We start from the raw sequence: 20,552 nt of genomic DNA on the forward strand, positions 1-20,552 counted from the left end.
CTTTTACTGTGCTGCTGCTGATTGACTGTGTCAACAGTGTGAGAATACACTTTAGCTATAGGGGAACGTCTTTGTGGTGATGCAGTGTGCTGGTTATCCGTGTTATATGTGAATAGGATCTTTAGTCAGTGTGTGTTTTTAATGAATAAGTGCTCAGAGTGTGTGTTGGTGGTCTGTACTGTCCTTGACGCAGGTAAAGCAGCCGAGGGGAGTGAAACTGTGGATTCAGCATGAATACACTCCACTGAGAGCTGACTGCGTGCTGCTGTTTTTCTGTAGGTTTCATAGAGCCGGTTTGACTGTGTCTGTGTTTGACCTCTCCTCATGACTATCGGTGTCTTCCAAATGTGTTTGTGTGTGTGTTCAGGCCTGTCACGCCAGCTGCTCTCTGCATTACACTCGTCTCCTTTACATCTCAGCAAGCCTATAAAGAGGTCAACCATGCAGAGAGGAAGGAAAGTGTGTCTACAACACTCTTGGCCTTTCGTTCTCTTTTAAATGTGACTGCTGCCCTGAAGGTGAAGAAAGAAGGCGATATGTTTTATCTGAAACTATATTTTCCTAATCATCATCGAGTTTGAAAACACTGACATGTGTGGACTCAATTTAGCCTCATCTTATGTGTTTGGGTTTGCCGGGTTGATATTGAAAATGAGCCCAGAAGGAAAGAACGGGGGGCGGAAAGAGGGGCAAAATTAAGTGTTTGGAGTAGACGTACATTGTTATTAGTACACTCATGTGTTCATTCTTCACTCCAAACCACAATTACGCTCCGAGCAGGTTGCGCTGTGCTACGTCTGCTGATTGAACCACAAACATTCGTTGTTCTTACGTTTTACGAGGAACTTCCTCTGACCTGGAGTGTATCGTCTCCAAGAGCGCTGCTGGGCTTGTCCTGTGAGCAATTGCTCTGTCCTTGTAATTGAGTGAGCCGGGTACAATTTACAAAGTCAGTCTAAACATCCAATCCCCACAAAAACCGGCCAAGCTGCATATGGTTCAGTTTTTCAGGAAACACTGCAGCTCTGGTTCAGTGATCTGTAGCTCACAATAGCTGTAGAGGTAACTGGAAACAAATGCGTTTTAAAGCAAAATAGCCTCCCGCTCATTCATTCAAGCCCACCACTGCTTGTCAAGATGTCGGAGGCTTAAATTAGGTCCATTTATTGTATCCTTTTTTTGTGTCTCTGGGCGATTTGGCGGTGAGGCGATTCAATTCGACCCATCTCGCTGTAGAGACATTTGTCCAAGGGTCACTGGGTTATCTAGTAGTTGTGTTTGAAGAACAGGTTTACTCAGATGCTTCAGAGAGGTCTGAGGTTTGTCTGTATCTGTTGTCAGGTAGAGGGCTGTTCTTGAGCCTGCTCTGATGTGTTAAACTTTAACCCTTCAGAGTAACACCGCATGCTTCTAAGATCATGACTCTTGACTGAAGAATTTCACCACTCTGTTCTTCAGGAGGCTTCATGAGAAAGGCAGCTGCATGGTTTTTATAACTAGGGGGTCTTAACAGTAATACTAAACACCTTGTCTATGATATGTAATGTGTAGGCATCTGTTTGTAAATGTGAGGCTAAATTTTTGCTAGTGGTCAGATTTGTCTGATATGTGTGTCTGAGAGTATACTTACCTTTAGGGCAGCCTGAAGAAGTCAAATAAATATCACAATACACGCCTTTTGGACACACACACACACACACACACACACACACACACACACACACACATTCCACTACTATTCAAATGTTTGGGGTTGGCATAAATTTTTTTATATATATAAAACATTTAGGCCCACCACGGTTGCATTTATATGATCGAAAATACAGTAAAATATGTAATATTGTGAATTATTACTATAATTCAAAACAACAGTCATTCAGTAATCATTACTCCAGTCTTCAGTGTCACATGGGCTTTCAGAAATCATTCTAAAATGCTGATTTGTTGCTCAAGAAACATTTATTGTGATTATCAATACTTTATTTACTTAATTTTTTGGAAAAGATAATAACACTTCTTTAGGAATACTTCAGAAGAACAACGTTTAGGCTATTAGAAATCTTTTGTAACATTATAAATGTCTTTACTGTAAATTTTGATCAGTGTAATGTGTTCTTGCTTAATGAAATAAAATTAATAAAAAAATCTTACAGACACCAAACTTTGATTTGTGTGTATGTGTGGGAGAGAGAGAGAGAGTGATAACAGAAAGGCTGATCTCATGGCTGCTCTTCATATTGCTGAGGTAGAGGAATGCTCGCGATGCTTCTCCTGATCAGACCTGTTCAATACAGAGTATAAAACATGATCACAGCACTCTCTTTCTCGCTCTTGCTCCTTTCTGTTCCTTTCTGTCTGTTATTCTAGATATGGACAGAAAACCACTGTTCCCATCATTCCCACTACTAAAAAAAACAAAATGTCATTCAGTACTCAAATTGTGACATTTGGTTATAGTCAGGTCCATACCAAACCCTGCTAATGTTTGGCTGGATAATCCTCGATACTGCAAATGCTATTTGGTGGAACAGGTCACATGGGGATTATGGTCTGCTTGGACTAACCAATTAACTTTCATATGTGCTTTACAGGTTCTAAAATTTGACCCTGCAAGACCACATGTTTGTTATGCAGCTAGAGCACTCGGATGTAGAGATATGTACAAAGATAGATCATCCAGCTCGTTTAGGATAGTCGGCTTGGTTTTAAATAGTTTTTAGTGTGAATGTTAACAGATGTCTGAGTAAAAGGGAAGCATTTTTAAATGTCATTGTGATATAATGGGATTCAGGCAGAGTTCAGGGATGTTGACTCTTTAGGGTTAATTTTGTCCTACATGCCTATAAATCACGGTGCACTGGTCATCTTTGGGACAACCGTTACATACAGACACAACTCAAGACATGTGGAGTAGCGAGAGAGTACTATTCAATGCTAAGGGATTTGACTTTTTCCTCCTGTGTACACTAGCAACCAAACTGTAATGTATGGGATCAAGCTTTGACTTGTTTCCTTTGAGGCATTGATGCTAATCATCAGTCATTTTCATGCAATTTCATTACCTCACACGCTAAAGTTACAATCTGAGCACAGACTGTCTTCATCCTTTAGTAAATTGTCATCATGTTAGCTGCGTAGATACAGTCTCACTATAAGTAGTCAGACCATAATGTGAAAAACACAACTGATGTTCCACCTGTATGCATTTTCTAATTCTCTGCAATAAAATTGATTTTTTTCTCCATACAGTGAAAGTCAACGGGGTTGACTGACAGTAAGGAGAATTTTTTTTTCCCTTTTCAAAATAATATAGTATGGGCAAAACAGTTGTTGTTGTTTTTCAACAGAAGTTATACAGGTTTGTATAACTTATACAGGTTTTTTTTGTGAACTATTGCTTTATAATACATCTTTTTAATATAAATAAATCAGGCTTTCAAAAGAGTTGACAAAGCATATAACAGATCTCTCAAACTGAATATAACCGCACGAATCAGTGTACTGTTATGGATCTTGTTTGGGTGGCTCTTGCTGCTTCAAGAATGCTGTCACACCCTTTGGGTCTCTCTTCTTTAACATGGTAATCCCAACACACTAGGCAGGAAAGAAAACCATTCTGTGTGGACCATTTCAGGAGGAAATGAATGGTTCATTTGTAGAGGAAAAGACGAAAAGGAGGACCATAAATATAAACATGTGCGCACATTTTAGTGACAACATGTAAACACTCATGTTTAGGTGAATTTCCACTGTACTTTTCACCCCGAGACCTATTTTAGCAGAAGCCAGAAGAGTTGTGTCCATAATCACTGTGATAACACTGAAAAAAATCTGTCAGACCGCAAGTTCAAACTGAAACGTGCTCATATTATTCACACTCACCTGTTAGCTTGCACAGAAATTTGTTAAATATAATTGCCCCTAGAAGCACACATCTAGGTTCGCTTGAAGTCTAAATTTATAGGATGTGTAAAGGGTAACTGAATGTCCTAGAATGGCTGTACTATGTTGTCATGTGATCTTCTAAATTGTGTTTATCTTCACAGTTGGTGCCCATTGCTTGTGCCAAAGTCAAACATTGGGAACCCCCCAAAAAAATTTATGTAACCCCTTCCACATGACCTTACACTGTCACATCCTGCTGAGTTCAGCCCCAGACAGTGTCGCCACACAATCCAGCTCTCAGCCAATGGAGTCTTGCTTCACAATAGAAGAGACGAGGACTCAATCCATCAGTGGCAGAGGGCCAAAAGTCAACGTTTTTTGTGTTTAGCTCATGAATAGGCTTTGATCTCAATGCAGCCACTCTGAAGTTGTACACCGTTCTGGAGATTAACCCCAAAGACCCAAGGAATCTGGATTTTGAGTTGTGTATTTGACTGATTATGTGCCAGTGAGTTTAGATGGAGTCCCATCTACAGGTTTGGATTTCAGGGATAGACTGATTAAAATTAGATGGGGTTTATTTTGAGGAGACACTTTAAGCTAAGAAGCTAAGCTGTTACAGGGCCGGCCCTGTAAGTCTGGTATTTGTATGCATTTCATTCATACGATCATGAATAGTTTAGTAACTGCCACTCAGCCATGTTTTTATCCTGAAGTCCCTCTGTTGTATTGCCTACTCATTGGATTCAAGCAGTGTCAATTTTGTATACCAAGGTTCTTCAAAGAACACCGTAGTATTGCCATAGTAAATGTCCTTAAAACATGTTATCACCTTGAAATACTGTGCAGTAGCATACTGATTTCTTCAAAATTCTCAGTGTTGTAGAATATAGTTAACCATCCCATCCCATCCTAACCTGTTGGATCAAGTTTTGTGATTTGACTGCAAAATTGGGCAAGATCATCAGATGATCAGTTCTCTGTTTTTATTAACTGCTGGATGTGTTAGCAAGGTAAGACAAACAGAAACACACACACACACATCAATTGGTCATACTCCACAAAGCCATAAAGAATGACTGTGGGCCCCAAATAGTGCTAATGATGCACATTTGATTGTTTTGAGTAGACAGCTGTATGTGGATGGAGCCTCTTATGAGTCTTGGCTTCAGGCACACTGTTTACAGCTTGACGCCAGCGCAGTGGCAGTGTGAATCAGAGCGCTGGCCTGACGCCTCTGGGTCAGCATGTGGGCCGTCTGAAGACTGCCACTCTTCAAGCATTCAGAGAACTCTGATTTGATACTCTACACTGCTGTTTTTCAATACTTCTATATCTGTTCTCAAGCAGTTTTCCCGTTCTGATTTGACCATGTCCTGACCAGATGTAACTTTTTGTCGATTACTTGGTTTGTTTCTGCAGAAATGTGCTGAGTAGCTCCACCCACAGCAAACCATCATTGGTCCAGCATCATACGACTTTATATAATAAACATTAGATCTGTTCTGATTGGCACAGCATTTAATTTTTCATTTGGACCAGCAAATTTCTTGTCACTGGGAACTTACCACAGTAAATAATTGTAAAAAAACATGCACATGGGGAGGGTTTGTTGATCTCTTTGAGGGCTGTTTGAACAGTTATGACTTGTGTGAGCATCGGGTTTGATTCCTTGTGGAATGTTAGACAGCTCTCATTTTCTGCCTCACTCACCCCAGGAATGTGATGAGCTCGATTTTAGCACGGCACCATTTTTTCGCAGATTTTTCGTAACTTCTCTGGTGTTTCATAACTCAAATTTAAAGTCGTAATTCACTCAAAAAATAACACTCAAAGTTGTTCAGACCACAGACTTTTGTGTTCCATGTAAGAAAGTCAGTCATACAGCAACATGTTAGTATCTATCGCTTTAATGCAGATCTTTTATAAACAAGCAGTAGTTTCATGCCAGAATCTTAACCCTGTCTACACAATCATAAATGAAATGTTGCTGACGTCTAGAGTTGAACATAGTTCCATATTTAGGCCTGCTCTCTAAAATCCTTTCCTGTTCTCTTAAGCAAAATTGTCTCTCTGGGGATCCGTTTTATTGGAAAAATGTCTAACTAGGTACCATTTCTGTAGTAAGCCAGTTGATAGATATTTCCTGAATGTGTTTTTCTTGCAGTGAGCTATATTTGAGCACTGGAAGGTGTTCCAGGTAGATCTGACCTCGTCAGTGATCTGTGAGTGAGTTCAGCAGCATTGGACAGTCATTTGATGTGGTGACTGGGGGGTGTCATAGGGCAACAGCTGCTTCACCTCTTCAGGAAGTCAGTAGATGCTAGCTAAATGTTCCCTTGTCCGGAACCTTATTCTTATCAGCCTGCTGATAACAGAGTAGAAAATGTCTATATTGGGGGTTGGGAGGAGAGAAAGAGAGAGGTTTATCCTTCGCTTTTGTGTTCATAATTCCCCAATGACGTACCACCATCACATTGTGCCCTGCCAAAGTTTCCACCCTCTAAACCTCTGTGCCACCCTCATGCACAATAGCCTGGTCACCTGATCAGCTGGGACAGGACAAACACTGGAAATGGAAATATTTGTTCTTTCTTTTTGGTACCTCACATCTCTTTCTCTCTCTGTCCCTCTTTTCTCTTTCACTGTGTTGCTCTAATGGACAGCTGGTTCATTCTGTCACTTGTGCTGGGGTGAAAGGTCAGGTCCCCAGTGCTTTGCCCTGCCATACGTTGTCTCTCAGAGTTGGTGTGTGTGTTTTAGTGTGTGCACACATATGGTGCTTTTCCACTGCATGGTACGGCTCGGTACAGTTCACTTTTTGGGGGTTTTCCACTGGGTACAGTACCTGGTACCTGGTACATTTTTTAGTACCACCTCGGTTGGGGTTCCAAGTGAACCGTACCGTTACCAAAACTTGACGTGTAAACTCTGCTGATCACGGATTGGCCGGAGAGAATCGTCACTACCTGCGTCACTGAACTTGCGACACAAACACAAAAGAACCGCTAGATTTAAATCAGCACAGCCAGTGAATGATCGAACGCAACACGCAACTATAGTTTTTTTTAAGAGTCGTGGTAGTAGAGGCGGAGCAACTATAACGACATGTGAATAATCCCGCCCACTCTAAAGCGGTACTGAACTGCAGTGGAAACGCAAACCGTGCTGAGCCGAACCCTGCCGTGCTGTACTGAGCCGTGCCGAACCGAGTCGTACCACGCAGTGGAAAAGCGCCAATAGTTGACCATGTCTCTTGTTACCTTGCACATCTGTTAGAGCTCAGCTGCAGTTTGACACAAATGCACTTGAAAAAACAAGGTCGCTTTTATCCAACTCATTCAAATTGGCCGACATTTTTAATGGATTATATTATCTCTCTAGTTACGTTATTCCATCTTGTCCTTCTTCGTCAGATGGCAGTTTTTAAGAAGTCTGAACATCTCACATTCCTATCATCTATCCAATCACTACGCTATGCAGTACCTCATTATTGTACACAAGCACAGTATGTAGGTTTAAATGCACTTTTAAAAAGTTTAATTGCAATCCTTCAAATATTCAGTTACAAATTTTTTCCTATACTTGAATAGACGGAAGAAGGCTGCTGCTCAACTATGCAAAAACCCATTGTAGCTCGATTACAACTGCACATGTAAACCTAGATTGTGTTCCACATCACTAATTTTCAAACATTTTTGTGCTTTCATTTCCTTAAAATGTTGTTCTGTAAGGCTTAAACAGTCAAAAGAGGGATTCACTGTTCCCTCGGGACAGATGCAATTGATTTGATTATTCACCAGTAAGAGTGTGACCCATAGAGATGCTTTAAGTAATCTAATATTGTGCAGCCAAAGGCCAAGCTGCCATCTTAAAAGGGGACAGTCTTGATTTAACAAAGCCGTATGCGTGCACTCTCATGTCATGATTATCATTAGTGAAAAGAGCCCATGCCATAAATAACACTCCTCCTAATAACATCCCTAGACACAGACAGCCACCATTAGATGCTTTGTCACATTCTGGGAAATGGTTCAATTCAGCATGTATGCCAAGATTTGATACTGTCCTAACCATTTCTTATTATTGTCAAAGTTGACAATAGTTGTGCTGCTTAATGTTCTTGTGGAAACGGTGATACTTTTTTTCAGGAATCGTTAATTAATAGAAAGTTAAAAAATGTAATGCATCATTGCTGAATTAAAATATGGATTTAAAAAAAGTCGTACTGACCCCAAACTATTCCACTGAATTACGACCGTTTTGTCCCAGAATCACTGCAGAAAATGCTAAAAGACTTTCTGTCAGATTCTCAGTGTAATGAAGAACAAGTCCAACCACAAACACTCAGAAAACCACAGAATATCTGCCTGACAAAGTGTGGTACAGCACACTCACACAAGCTTATGAGGCACAGTGTTTATCCTGTAGGCATGACTACGGAGCTCTGCAGAATGATACCATTGTAGACCCAAATCTCACCAACTTGTCTCACTAATGCCTGAGAGAAAAGACCAAGATGAGTGATAAAAAAGGGGAGAGGAATGAGCGGCTTGTGTGGCCATTCAGATCTGGAGAAAATTAAGCCGTCTGCTGCAGACTAACAGTAAATCCCTCTCCTCTCTCAGAATGGGCCCTTCTTAGGGTCTCCCATTCAGCTCACAGAGGAAAAGCCTAAGCTGCTGTTTCTTACCTTTAAAAGGTAAAATGGAGAAGGAATGTGGAATATTTGACTTTCTCTTGGAAATGTTTGCTTTTACACAGTTTGAGACAGGAAGTCTGCATTGATTCCCCTTCCTTCCTTAGTCAACACACTACAGGCAATGTCAGACTCATAAATGAGCATTAGTCATGACGAGTACATGAACACAGCCTCCTCTAATCAACACTTTTTTGTCAGGCCGTGCCACGCATGAGTTTAACTAGAGTGACGGCTCTTGAAAAAATGATATTGCGATTGCTCACGATGTTGGGTGGTGTGTGTTACTGTTCGGGTTTAAAAGGGGATCCTAATGATGTTATACATTATTCAGCAGAGAGAGGCTGCAGGGTTTTGTGGGCCTTGAGAGCTTTTCCCCAAGCTCCAGACCCTGCTTTTTGATTGATGACTTCTTGGCACCTCGGTCGGAACTGTTTGAGAGGAAAAGCCCTCTGTCTCTTGCTTTTGAAGGCTGTCCTGCTGCCAAACTGTAAAAAAAAAAGACTTCCACTGATCTCAAATTCTTAAATAACAATGAACATAATACGTTTAGAACGCCTTGGTTTTTCAGAACTCCTGGTTTCTTCCCATTAAAATAATCTTTTTTTTCTTAGTGTGAAGAACATTTTAATAATCTAAAGAGCGTTTTGTGCAATTGAAAAAAACTGAAATGTTGATCCCAATAAAGAGTCTTTATATATAAGAGTTTAGCTGAATCTGAACATACATTAAAAACCAATGAAGATCCCTCAACCTGGAATTCATTTACTCTTGAAGAGGGCTGTTAGAATGTATTCTGTACAAGAAGTGGCTCATATATCTGAAATGACTGATGTTGATGAAGAACATTCAGGCATGCGGATGATGTTTAGACCTGGTAAATATCAGCTGAACTTCCAGTTCAAACAACACAGATTCTGGAATGTAGATTTGTGTAATGTAAAATGAGTTGGTCAAATGGAGTTTGTCCTTCTAATGAATCTAATGCATCAATGCCACAGTATTTAAGAATGTTTTCAGAGCTGGAGAAACCTGACTAGATAGACCAATGTGTGTTCTTATAGCTCCAGATATGGATCAGTGTATGAAACCAGCATAAAACACTCGTGCAGATTTGAGCTTCGAGATGAGTCAAAGAATGATCACACTTTCATCCTCTTTGTGTTATTTCAGATGGTTGAAATGTGTGTGGGGGATCTCAGTTCCCAGGCTGACTGAGTTACAGCACTGATAACAGTATGGCACAGCACGGTCGTTGTAAATGAAGACATTTACTTGTCTATATAAATGGGGACGTACCACAGAGCAGTGATTCTCAACCATTTTGGCTTCCAGGCATTGTCCAGGACAAAATCGAAGGTCCTATTATCTGAGCCGATATGTTTCTCTGGTACTTCTGTTGTAATAAAACAAAAACAAAAAAATATGAGGGCTTTTCATCAATGTATTGCACATCTTTATTTTTAGTCTTCTTTAAATATAATTTTCATTTAAGATATTGTCACTTTAACAATTTGAATATTATTATATTATTAAAGACTTATGAAGGCTTATTCTTATTATTAGGCCACTCCTGGTTGTTTGAGAACAACTGCCATAGACTTTTATTTTTTTTAAATGCTAATTATGCAAACTGTAGACAAACCCTAACAGAAGCAGCAGGTAGATTGTAAGATGTGGTGCTTCTACTAACCAGCTTTTGACTTTAATCATAAAGTGTAGTCACATGACATCTTTAATCTCTCATCTTCTGTTTAATGCTAGTAGAATTACAATATTTACCCACAGTGCACCTGTGTGTCTGCTTAGCTCACAGCTGTGTCATGTTGTTTTTCAGTTTGTTCATTCCCACGTTCTTTATCTTTCTTACTCTCAACATAAACATCTTCACATTTACTTTTTGGTTTTTTGTTACTTTTTTACGTTTTTTTTTTTACCCTTATCTTGTATCGGTACGGTCTTACCCCAGATTACTATCTACACATGTGTGCATATATAGGTGATCACACAGAGAAGGGTCTCTAAAGTGGTGCCTAAAGTGATCCATCTCTCCTGCCTGACATGCCTCAGTCACTGGATATGCTAGACTGTACTTTTGAGCTTTAGTAACCCCAGTAGTTTTGTGAGGCCCTAAGTGGTACTGTAAGTAATGCATCATGAGGATGTTAGTTGCGTAGAGTTTCTTTCAGGGCAGTTGTGTGGTTTGGGTGGCATTCAGTCAGTAAGATCAATGAGTTTATTGATAATCTACTGGAAATTAGTAATTAAGGAAATAATTCAATAACACAGTTATGTGTTATGAAGAGACCAATAGAGGTAGTTGAGATGGGCCCACATGGTGAGAGTTATAAATGTATTTACTATCACTTAATTCATTGTCTCTTAATTACCTTTTCTTCAACGTAACATTGTGGATTGTGAAATATTCCGGTTAATAATACCCAGTGAGAATCCGATGCATAACATACGGCCACACTGAGATTTCAGGTGAATTTACCTGCATGCTAGCCTGGCGAGTACTAACATGATTGTTGGTTGAGATGATAGTGGGAGACTGATGAGATACAATTATAGTATTTGCAGTGAACGTAATCTTTATTTACAAAGAAACACTCCAACATTGATTACGTTGAGCCCGCTTCATTTATTCAAGAAAGCCAGTGATGCATGTTTGTGTTGCAGATGTGAAATGACATGCAGTACAAAAGTTGTATGGGCTGTACAGACATTTTTTACCATCTCCTTGCATTATTAATGCTTGCATTTATGCTGATATTGATTAATCAGCTGTCAGTCGATAAGCTCAATTAATTAAATTTTTAATGGACATTAACCAGTCACTGACTAAACTACAAGCTCAACAACACAATTGTGAATGACAGAGAAGAAGATCATGCTTATGAGCAAAGAGCAAATAGACACAGTAAAGTTAGTCTAGAGGCCTATTTCTTAAAATTCAGCTGTTATTTTTAGCAGCGTATTGGTTGCTCCCTGCACTGGCTTCAAGAGTCAGGTTTCACCACCAGTCGCTTTTCTTCTCTAAACTTCTCAGATGGGAAAGCTTATGATGGAGACCACCAGGGACACTGATCAGCTGTTTCAGGACACGTGTGGACATGGTAGAAGAAAAGCTTGGTCTAGGTTTTGACAGACAAGGCCAGGCTTGGGTGATTCACTTCCTGAGAGTGTGTCTATCTGTGTGCCTGTGTTGGACTTAATACCATCTTACTAGTTTGATGGACAGTACATGGCATTTCATAGGATGTAGGATGATCCATAGCCTAACTGAGGTCATCTTGAATTCTCATTGTTCGTATTAGAAACAAAAAATGTTGTTGTATTTATGTCAATACTGTTGAGATATAGTTGTAAAGAAAGTTTTTTTCTTCCTCTGATTATTTGTATGTTTCTCTACAGGACTCTGAATCTCTGGACAACTGCATTCAGAGCACGCTCTCCGCTCTCTACCCTCCATTTGAAGCCACCGCGGCCACCGTGCTATGCCAGGTGTTAGACGTGGTTGAGACGAAATACCGTGGAGACGGACTACGCTACATCATTGACTTCCTGGTGCCCGCTAAACACATCCTACAGAGCATTCAACAGGATGCATGCGTGAGTATCAAAGATCTCTTTTTATTTATTTATTTGTTCATTTATTCATTATTATTTCTTATATATGTTATGTTTTTATTATATCAGAAATAAAAAGTGAAGAAATTAATAAATCTAAACTAATGCAAACCCCAAATCTAGCCTGATAAAATTAATAGACATGCATTCACTTGTATTCAACAGGATACATGAGTGACACATTTCCCTTTCATTCTTTTCAATTCTCTTACTCATTGCTTAACTCATTTTGTCATTTATCTTAGTGTAACATTTACAACCTTATTGTGTTCATGATTTCTCTTTCGGCCTCTGGTTGTGTTTTGTCATGTCCTATTCTGTCTGTCATGTTTTGTTAGCTGAGCCCCCACTCATCATTAGTCATCATGAGGGTGTACCCAGAACACAGACATGTGCATGTTAAAACAAAAGGCACTGCAAGCCTGTTGGCCTGAATGTTTGTGCTAGTGCTTCTTGTTTTGGTTATTTGAGAAGAAGCCCCCAGAAGTCCTATCAACGCTGCAGAGCGCTGGGATCTTTCCCAGCCAGATCAGTACAGATACACACACTCACATGCTCTACACAGCTGTCGACACACACATGTTCTTTACACTCGACTTCAGCTGCTGGTCCCTCAGTTACAGTTTTCTTTGTGATGCCCCCATATGCTACACGCACAGCATACTTGATTCCAAGTGACAAGGAGAGGACAGCAAATGATGGATAGATGGGGATCTGGAAATAACAAAAGCCGGGCTTCATTTTCTTCTGCATTTGTTTGGAAAAAAGGGAAAATTAAAGAAAAAAAAAAAGAAAAGAAATACCCATCATCCCTACTCTGCACACTCACTCTAAGGAATATCTGTGATCTTTCATGAGTTGAAAGCCAGTGCCAGGGGACAGCTTGAATGGTTCCAGTGTGCACCTGAAAAAAGACCCTTTAATAGGACCCCTACCGTTTTATTTATACCCCCTTTTATAGTCTCAGTTTTTGTAGTTTGTGTTTGCATGTGTGTGTGTGTCAATGTGCATTTATGCTCTCGTGAACCCTGTGGGAACAGTGGCTGCTCGCTGCACCTGGGGTCAGTGGAGTATCTCCAGGTATCTTCCTCCATGGTGGGGGCTGCAGCTTCAAGGTGAATGAGGATATAATAATGGGAAACAGAAGCTTAAAATGAGAGGTCTGTGAATAAAAAGACCTTTCACCCCCCCTTACCTTCGACACAAGGACACCCAACCCTCCTTCCTCCCTGGCCCTACTCTGCCTTTCAAAGGAAACGGGTCATTTTCAGCCTACCGTAGTCAATTTAAGCAGAATATTCATTTCATCGCCGAGATACCCGAAAGCACGTTTGCATCAAGTTACACAGAGGGGGTCAGTATTACAGTCTGTGACATGACTGTCAAGGCATATAGGAAGAAACCCACTGAATTATGCAGTTGTTTCGGGACTCCAAGGCTATTTCTAATTCTTTAGTGTCCCAGTACACTTCTGTTGTAGTGAACTTTGCAAGCAGAATTCATTCAAATGAATGAAACAGGGTACAGAGTGAGTACAGGGCTCTCTCTCACTCTGAAATTGAGTTACAATAAAGGGGCTTATTGTGCAAACTATCTCATTGAATAATCTAGAAGCATCCAGATTCAGCAAGAAAGAATCTCTCAAAATCCCTGTCCACTTTAAGTCCCTGTGATCTTATCTTTATTATTCCCTGTGCTGCGTTAATAAAATGTCATGGTATATGTCGTGGTAAATGTGGCAGAATGTTGCATTAATTTTATTGCATAGGCCTATATTCTACTTTTTTGCAATACATATTTTTCCTTAAAATCCCCATTGAGCAAGCCAAAGTCAACTGTGGCAATTGGTTGTTACCAGTAGTTTCCCATGAGAGACAAGCCTGTTATCATATATCACTTTGTTCACTTAGAATGGGAAACAGAGAAAAAATAAATAGCCACCATGACTTATCTTCATGTTTTAAAGGCCTGAAAAATATATGTGCCAAATGTAATAGTTTAGCTGGATGACCCATTGACAGAACCCTGCCTCTAACTCTGCTTTGCTAGATTTTTTTTAATAGCAGTATATTAAAATTTGGAATGTATTTTTTAAGATAACTGAAATGTGTCCAGCAAGTCTTTCTATGTAATTTATCAACAGTTAAATTAACAATTATTGATAGCCTTACTGATTATTCCCTCTCTCTTTTCTCTGCAGTTCCCATACTGTGGTTTCCTGTTTCGTCATGAGGGCTGGCCGCTCTGTGTCCATGAGAAGGTCATAATTCAGCTCTCATCTTTGGACTGGCGTGTGTTACGGCCCAGCGACTTCTACTTACAGGTGACGCCATCGCCCAAAAGTCCCCCACGCATCACGGTGAAGTGTCTGGCAGCTAGCAGGCAGCATGTGGAGGAGCTGGACGTGCCAGAGCTAGCATACACCTCTCTATTCACCATGGATTGGCTGGACTCCATCAACCGGGAGAGGAGTGTGGTCAGAAAAGCCGCTCTGGAACACTGTCTTTTATCAGCGGATAATGATATTTTTAGGGTACCATGGGAGGATATTGTTCACCCGGAGTTTATTAGCAGACCCCCCAAAGTTACAGAAGAAGCTGAAAGTAGAGGGGTGGCCAAGGAAGTTGCCAACAGAGAGGAAAGGGACTTGGATGTAGATCAAGAAGACAACCCTGAGGACATACAATGTAGGATTTTTATTGACACTTCCACAGACCAATCGGGGGAGATGGGTTGTCAGAGCAAGGGGGTTAAGCTCCTCCCTGCTCTCAGTGAGCTCAGTAAAGATAGCAGTGGACAGAGCTCTAGCAGCACGGCAGAGGATTCGGAGGGAGAGTATGTGGAGCTAGCTGATATCTCCTTGCCACGCTTTTCCCCACAGAAGGGCTCTCTCACTCAAGCCATTAGCATGAACTACAGAAATCTACATAAACCACAGACTGCAGCTTCTACTCAGCCTAAAGCCAAACCAGAGCAGAGTCTTTTGAAGAATGGCGCATGCTCACAGAGCATGGTGTGCGCCATGCTGATTGAGGAAAACCTGAGTGATACCTACCAGCCTGTGATTTTAACCCCCACTGCTCCTGCAGAGGCAGAGCGTCAACTACAGCAGGTGGATGGGTCTGAGCGCACCTGTGCTGCAGGTACAGCCTCCTGTGACAGTGTGTCTGAGCATGAGTCTGAGAGAGAGTTTATGTCTCAAAACTCTGACTGTGATACTGCTCCACTTTCTGATACGTCAACACGTAACATATCACAAACAGACTGTGAACCAGTCAACACATCACAACTAGACAGCAATCTAGTCAGCTCATTACAACCAGACAGTAAACCAGTCAACACGTCACAACTAGTCAACGAGCCAGTGAAGACACCACAATCAGATGTTAAACCAGTAAGCACATCTCAGCAAGACAACGAACTAGTCAGCACATCAGAACTTGACAGCAAACCAGTTGGCACAGCACAACTAGTCAGTGAGCCAGTCAGGACATCACAGCCAGACGTTAATCCTGAAAACACATCTCATCTAGACAACCATCTAGTGAGCACATCACAACTAGATAATGAGCCAGTCAAGACATCACATCCAGACGTTGAACCAGTAAGCATAGGTCAGCTAGACGACAGTCTAGCTAGCACATCACAATCAGACAGCATGTCACAGCTAGTCAATGAGCTAGTCAAGACTTCACAACCAGACATTGAACCAGTAAGCATATCTCAACCAGACCTTAAACCACTAAACATTACTCAACTTGACAGCAAACTAGTCAACACTTCACAACCAGACAGTAAACCAGTCAGCACATCACAGCTAGTCAGTGAGACAGTCAAGACGTCACAAACAGACCATAAACTAGTAAGCATATCTCAACTAGACAGCAAACTAGTTAGCACATCTGAACTAGACAACAAAAAAGAAAGTTTATCTCAACTAGACAGCAAACCAGTTAACACATTAGAACTAGACAATGAGCCAATCGAGACATCACAAACGGACATTAAACCAGTGAGCACATCTCAATTAGATAACAAACTAGTCAGCACATCACAACCAGAGAGCAAACCAGTCAACACATCACAACTAGATATCGAGCCAATCAAGACATCACAACCAGACATCAAACCAGTCAGCACATCTCAGCTAGACAACAGTCTAGTCAGCACATCACAACCAGATAACCAACTATTCCACACATCACAACTAGAATGTGTACTAGTTAGTATATCTTTACCAGAAAGCAAACCACTCATTGCATCACATCTGTACAGCATGCCACTAAGTACATCACAAACAGACAGCAAAACAGTTCACGTGGAGCAACAAGACAGCGAAGTAACTAGTATATCACAACCAGAGAATGAAATGTTATCTGGTACTTTAGAGAGGGAAAACTTAGAACAAGTTTCTCCGGCTAAAATTGAACTTGTTGTGTTTGATCCTGCTGCAGAAGTCGTATCTGAATCTGAGCAGGTCCGAGGTGATCATGGCCTGGAAGGCTGTTGTGATTTGCAGAATTGCAAAGTGTTGGTTTCTGAGCCTCTAACTGTCAGTGTACACAAACAGACTGAGCAAACAGAGCACAGCCCATGTCAGATACACAAACACATCCAAACACCACCTGAGCAAGTGCATGATCTTTCTGCCACAAAAGAAGACCATCAAGCATTTAGTAACAGTAGCCATGACAAGAATGCATCTGATGGTGATTATAGTTTGAGTGCAGAGGAAGAAAGTGGGCCTGTTTCGGCTGCTCCGCAAAGCAAACAGGTAGCTTTTGCCTCTGTCACCACGGTGCCTGAGGAGGATCTGGTTACACTCATTTCACAGGGTCAGGTGAGGACAGAGTCCCACGAGGACAGAAACAATGAGACTGAGGTAAAACTCCAGACAAAAGAAGCACATGCAGAAAGAGAAGTAGCTGGAAATGTATCTTGTAAGGAGGAAGAAACGGTAGAAAAGAAAAGCATTGGAGTGACAGAAAGCAAGACAGAGAATGATATAGTAGCAGTTTGTAAGGCAGAGGAAGTTGAGACTGCTCAAACAGATCTGGTAGATGCCACACCCAAGTCTGATTCCAACGTTCAAGTTCAGGAGGAGTGCAGCTCCTCTGTAGGAACAGATGAGAAGAAACAAACCGATGTTGAAGAGAAAGGGGTGGAGGAAGAGGAGACCGAGGGTATTACTGTGAGTGAGCAAGAGGCCATAGTGATCAGCTATTCTGAAAATAGAGTCCAGTCAGCATGCAATCAAGTCCTTGATCCAGACGCAGATGTTCCCAACACAAATGGACACATGCACACTCAGGACACACCTACCACCAAAGGAGAAGGGCAAAATACAAAGGAGGAGGAGGAGAGAAAGGGGGAAAATGAGGAGAGGCAAGAGGATGAGGTTAATTCCTCTGTGAATGGCTCTCCAGCAGGGCATCAGCAACAAGCAGACATGGAGACCCGTTACCATCAGCAGGAAGAGCAAGGTAGAGTCATCTTTACCCAAGTCCATCCCGCTCACCTTTACTTTATCCACGTGCTTTTTTCTCCTCTCACTCTTTTCCCTCCATTTCCCCTTTTACCTCCATCCCTGTTTCTTCATCTTCACAGATGCATCTAAGCTTGCATCTGCTTCAGATGCATCTAAAGACTTTCTCTGCTGATGAAGAAGGACCTGCTTCTCTTCCTTCTCTTTTTATTTATCCACTCCATTCATAACCTGCTTTCACAGCTTTATCTTCTTCCTCACATTTTATCAGTATATTTTAATTTTGATCATTATAATCCCCACTTTTATTCACTTTTAGCTCATTTAATGGTGTTTCACGCATTAATTGTGTTTGAATTCCCAAAGCGTCTCTGTGGTTTGCAGCAGTTGTTCATTATGAGTCATTTTTTTCATCATTCATCCATTGCCGTGTCCACCTAGTATATTTACTCTAGATTAGCAGACTAGCTTTAGCGTTTCGACATTCAGGCCTCTGACAAGTTAGAAATGGCTCTCAAATGGCCGGTGCTATGGCCTGATAGAACTCCTTTTCTCTTTAGGCTGAAAGAAAAGCGTGGGAGGCTCTGGTTTTACTTAGACTGGACGCTCTACAAGGACTGGCTTCGTAGCAGGTCATATTCCGGCCTCTAGACAGTTTGTTTTAAAATTTAGACACACATTAATTCCACTGAACACCATCCAAGATAGACGCCGTTTCACATCTGAACTGCTAAAGGAAACAGCTGAAAAGAAGCCTGGGTCATGTGCAGGATTTCTGCTTTGTGTACTTTAGTAACCCAATCCTGATTTTGTTTAGATTAAGCTATTTTTAGACATATGTTGAGCAGAGTGTTTTTGTGTGATCAGGAGCTGCTATTGCATTTTATCTGCTTTTTATGATGCCCCTTTCACAAATAGCAAGTTTGTTCCCACAACTTATTCTTTTGTTCCTCATTTTAAAGGTCCCCTGAAATGCTAAGAAACACGCAGCGTTACTCTGTGTTGATGCCATTTTAACTGAAACATGAAGACAGGGCGGGACATATCAAGCAGCCCCGCCCCTTTTTAAAATAGCCAATAGCGTTTGTTTATATCACAGCTTGGGCTACAGCCGTTCAGAGCCGCTGAGTTCTGTAAAGCCTCATTTGACAGGGTATGCCAGCCACAATCTCATCCATATTGCTATAAAATATAGCATTCTGTGTAGAATTCAAATAGCTCCTATACATTTTGTGGTCTGCGCCGACTTGCGCATGTGATCCGCTTCGTGCTATCGTGTCTCTGGACCGGAGCAGAGTGTGTGCGGTGCGTGGTTAGCCTGACACAGCGCAAAACCAGACTTCTTTTTTTCCTCAATGGAAAGCATATTTACACTGTTTTAATTGTTCCTTGTCCCCTATATAGTGCTCTACGTGCCATTCACTGTACAGAAAATACTAATTCTGTGGACAAGTGACCAATTTCAGCCGCGGCTTCAGCGTCTATTTTATAGTGTAGGGGTAGGCGCTTCAGATTCTAGAGAGCATTTGATTGGACAGAAAGTTTGATGAGAAGCTGAAGTACGATGTGACGTCAAAACAATCGTTGAGCCGTTTTGGCGGAAGTGACGAACTGCAAGCTTTGAATACTTATATCTTTTAAATGCGCATTTTGTCACTGTTTTGGAGCACACTGCCTTATAGATAACCTTAAGACTAACATATTGATACTAAAAAACTTTAATTTTGATTTCATGGGGACTTTAAGTAAAGCAAGGCTATGTTGTACTAATTAGTTCCCACAATATATTAAAGTGTATTATTTAAGTAGTACAACAAATTAACAAGTTGTGGGAGTGAATTCTTAATACATGGCCACATCATTATTTTTTCTCCAGTATGTCATGTCCAGGGCACCATAGCTCCCTCCACATTGTGAGTTTCTGCACAGGTTGCTGTAAGTGTCCCACCTCCTCCTCTTCCTCTTCATCCAGAGGATTTGGTTGCCAGGATGTGCTCACCTGGCTCAGGTGTGCTGCAGGTGTGAAGAAAGATATATGAGATGAGGTGAGGTGGGTGGGCCTGAACGCAATCCCTGCTGTGGGACCTCTGAAACTGCAGGGGGTAAGCGGAGGGGGATGTTTAAGTGTGTGTGTTTGAGGGTTATAGATGGAGTGTTTAAATAATGGAGAACGGGTGGGGGTTACACTGCTTTGAAGACAAGAACAGCAGAAAGAAGAAATGATGGTGTGTTTGTTGTGGTAGTTTGACTATGATAGATCTGATTCTTTCTCTCTTAGTGGGTGGTTCACAAACCCTAAACATTTTTTCAGTTTTAGTACAGCGTTGTGTCTATACACACAAAGAAGAAAGCTTATCTACTATTTTTTCATTTATTCTTTTCATCGTGCATCAATTTTTCAGAGGATTTCAGGTGATATTTCTTTTAATCCACTGTTTAAAGTGAATAGGATTCACTAGAAATTGAAAAGTTAACTTTTAATATTCAGTGTCAGCAGTTTGCTGGGAATTTAGCTTGTGTATTTTTAGTTCTAAAAGGAAAATTATCTTTGGACAATGCTTCTCTAAGATCTATAAAACCTCTTGAAAAGCACTATAGACTTTAATGAGAATCCAGTCTGTAAAAGAGAGTGTTGATGAGCTGGGCAGATGGAACATGCGCACACACACACACACACACACACACACACATACGATCACAAACTGACTAAAGAACTAGATAGCATGAATAATATTCATAAAACTTCCCAAAGTGAGCAATGTTTGATTTGTGACTTCTTGTCCAGACCATGCATTAACTGATGTGTGATCTTTACAACAGACACATGTCCACACATTCATTGGGCAGCAT

At 41.0% G+C, this 20,552-nt stretch overlaps 1 protein-coding gene across 1 annotated transcript in view; it reads left to right on the forward strand.

Moving 5' to 3' along the window:
• plekhg4 (pleckstrin homology domain containing, family G (with RhoGef domain) member 4) overlaps window positions 1–20,552 on the forward strand; it is a 74,293-nt gene that overhangs the window by 14,878 nt on the left and 38,863 nt on the right. The window contains exons 3-4 of the mRNA XM_016248344.1: window positions 12,002–12,199; window positions 14,418–17,700. Of these exons, the coding sequence (XP_016103830.1) occupies window positions 12,002–12,199; window positions 14,418–17,700 (3,481 nt within the window). The remainder of the gene's footprint in view (window positions 1–12,001; window positions 12,200–14,417; window positions 17,701–20,552) is intronic.

This window comes from Sinocyclocheilus grahami, unplaced genomic scaffold, assembly GCF_001515645.1.
Source record: "Sinocyclocheilus grahami isolate Dianchi unplaced genomic scaffold, SAMN03320097.WGS_v1.1 scaffold876.1, whole genome shotgun sequence".
Taxonomy (NCBI): domain Eukaryota; kingdom Metazoa; phylum Chordata; class Actinopteri; order Cypriniformes; family Cyprinidae; genus Sinocyclocheilus; species Sinocyclocheilus grahami.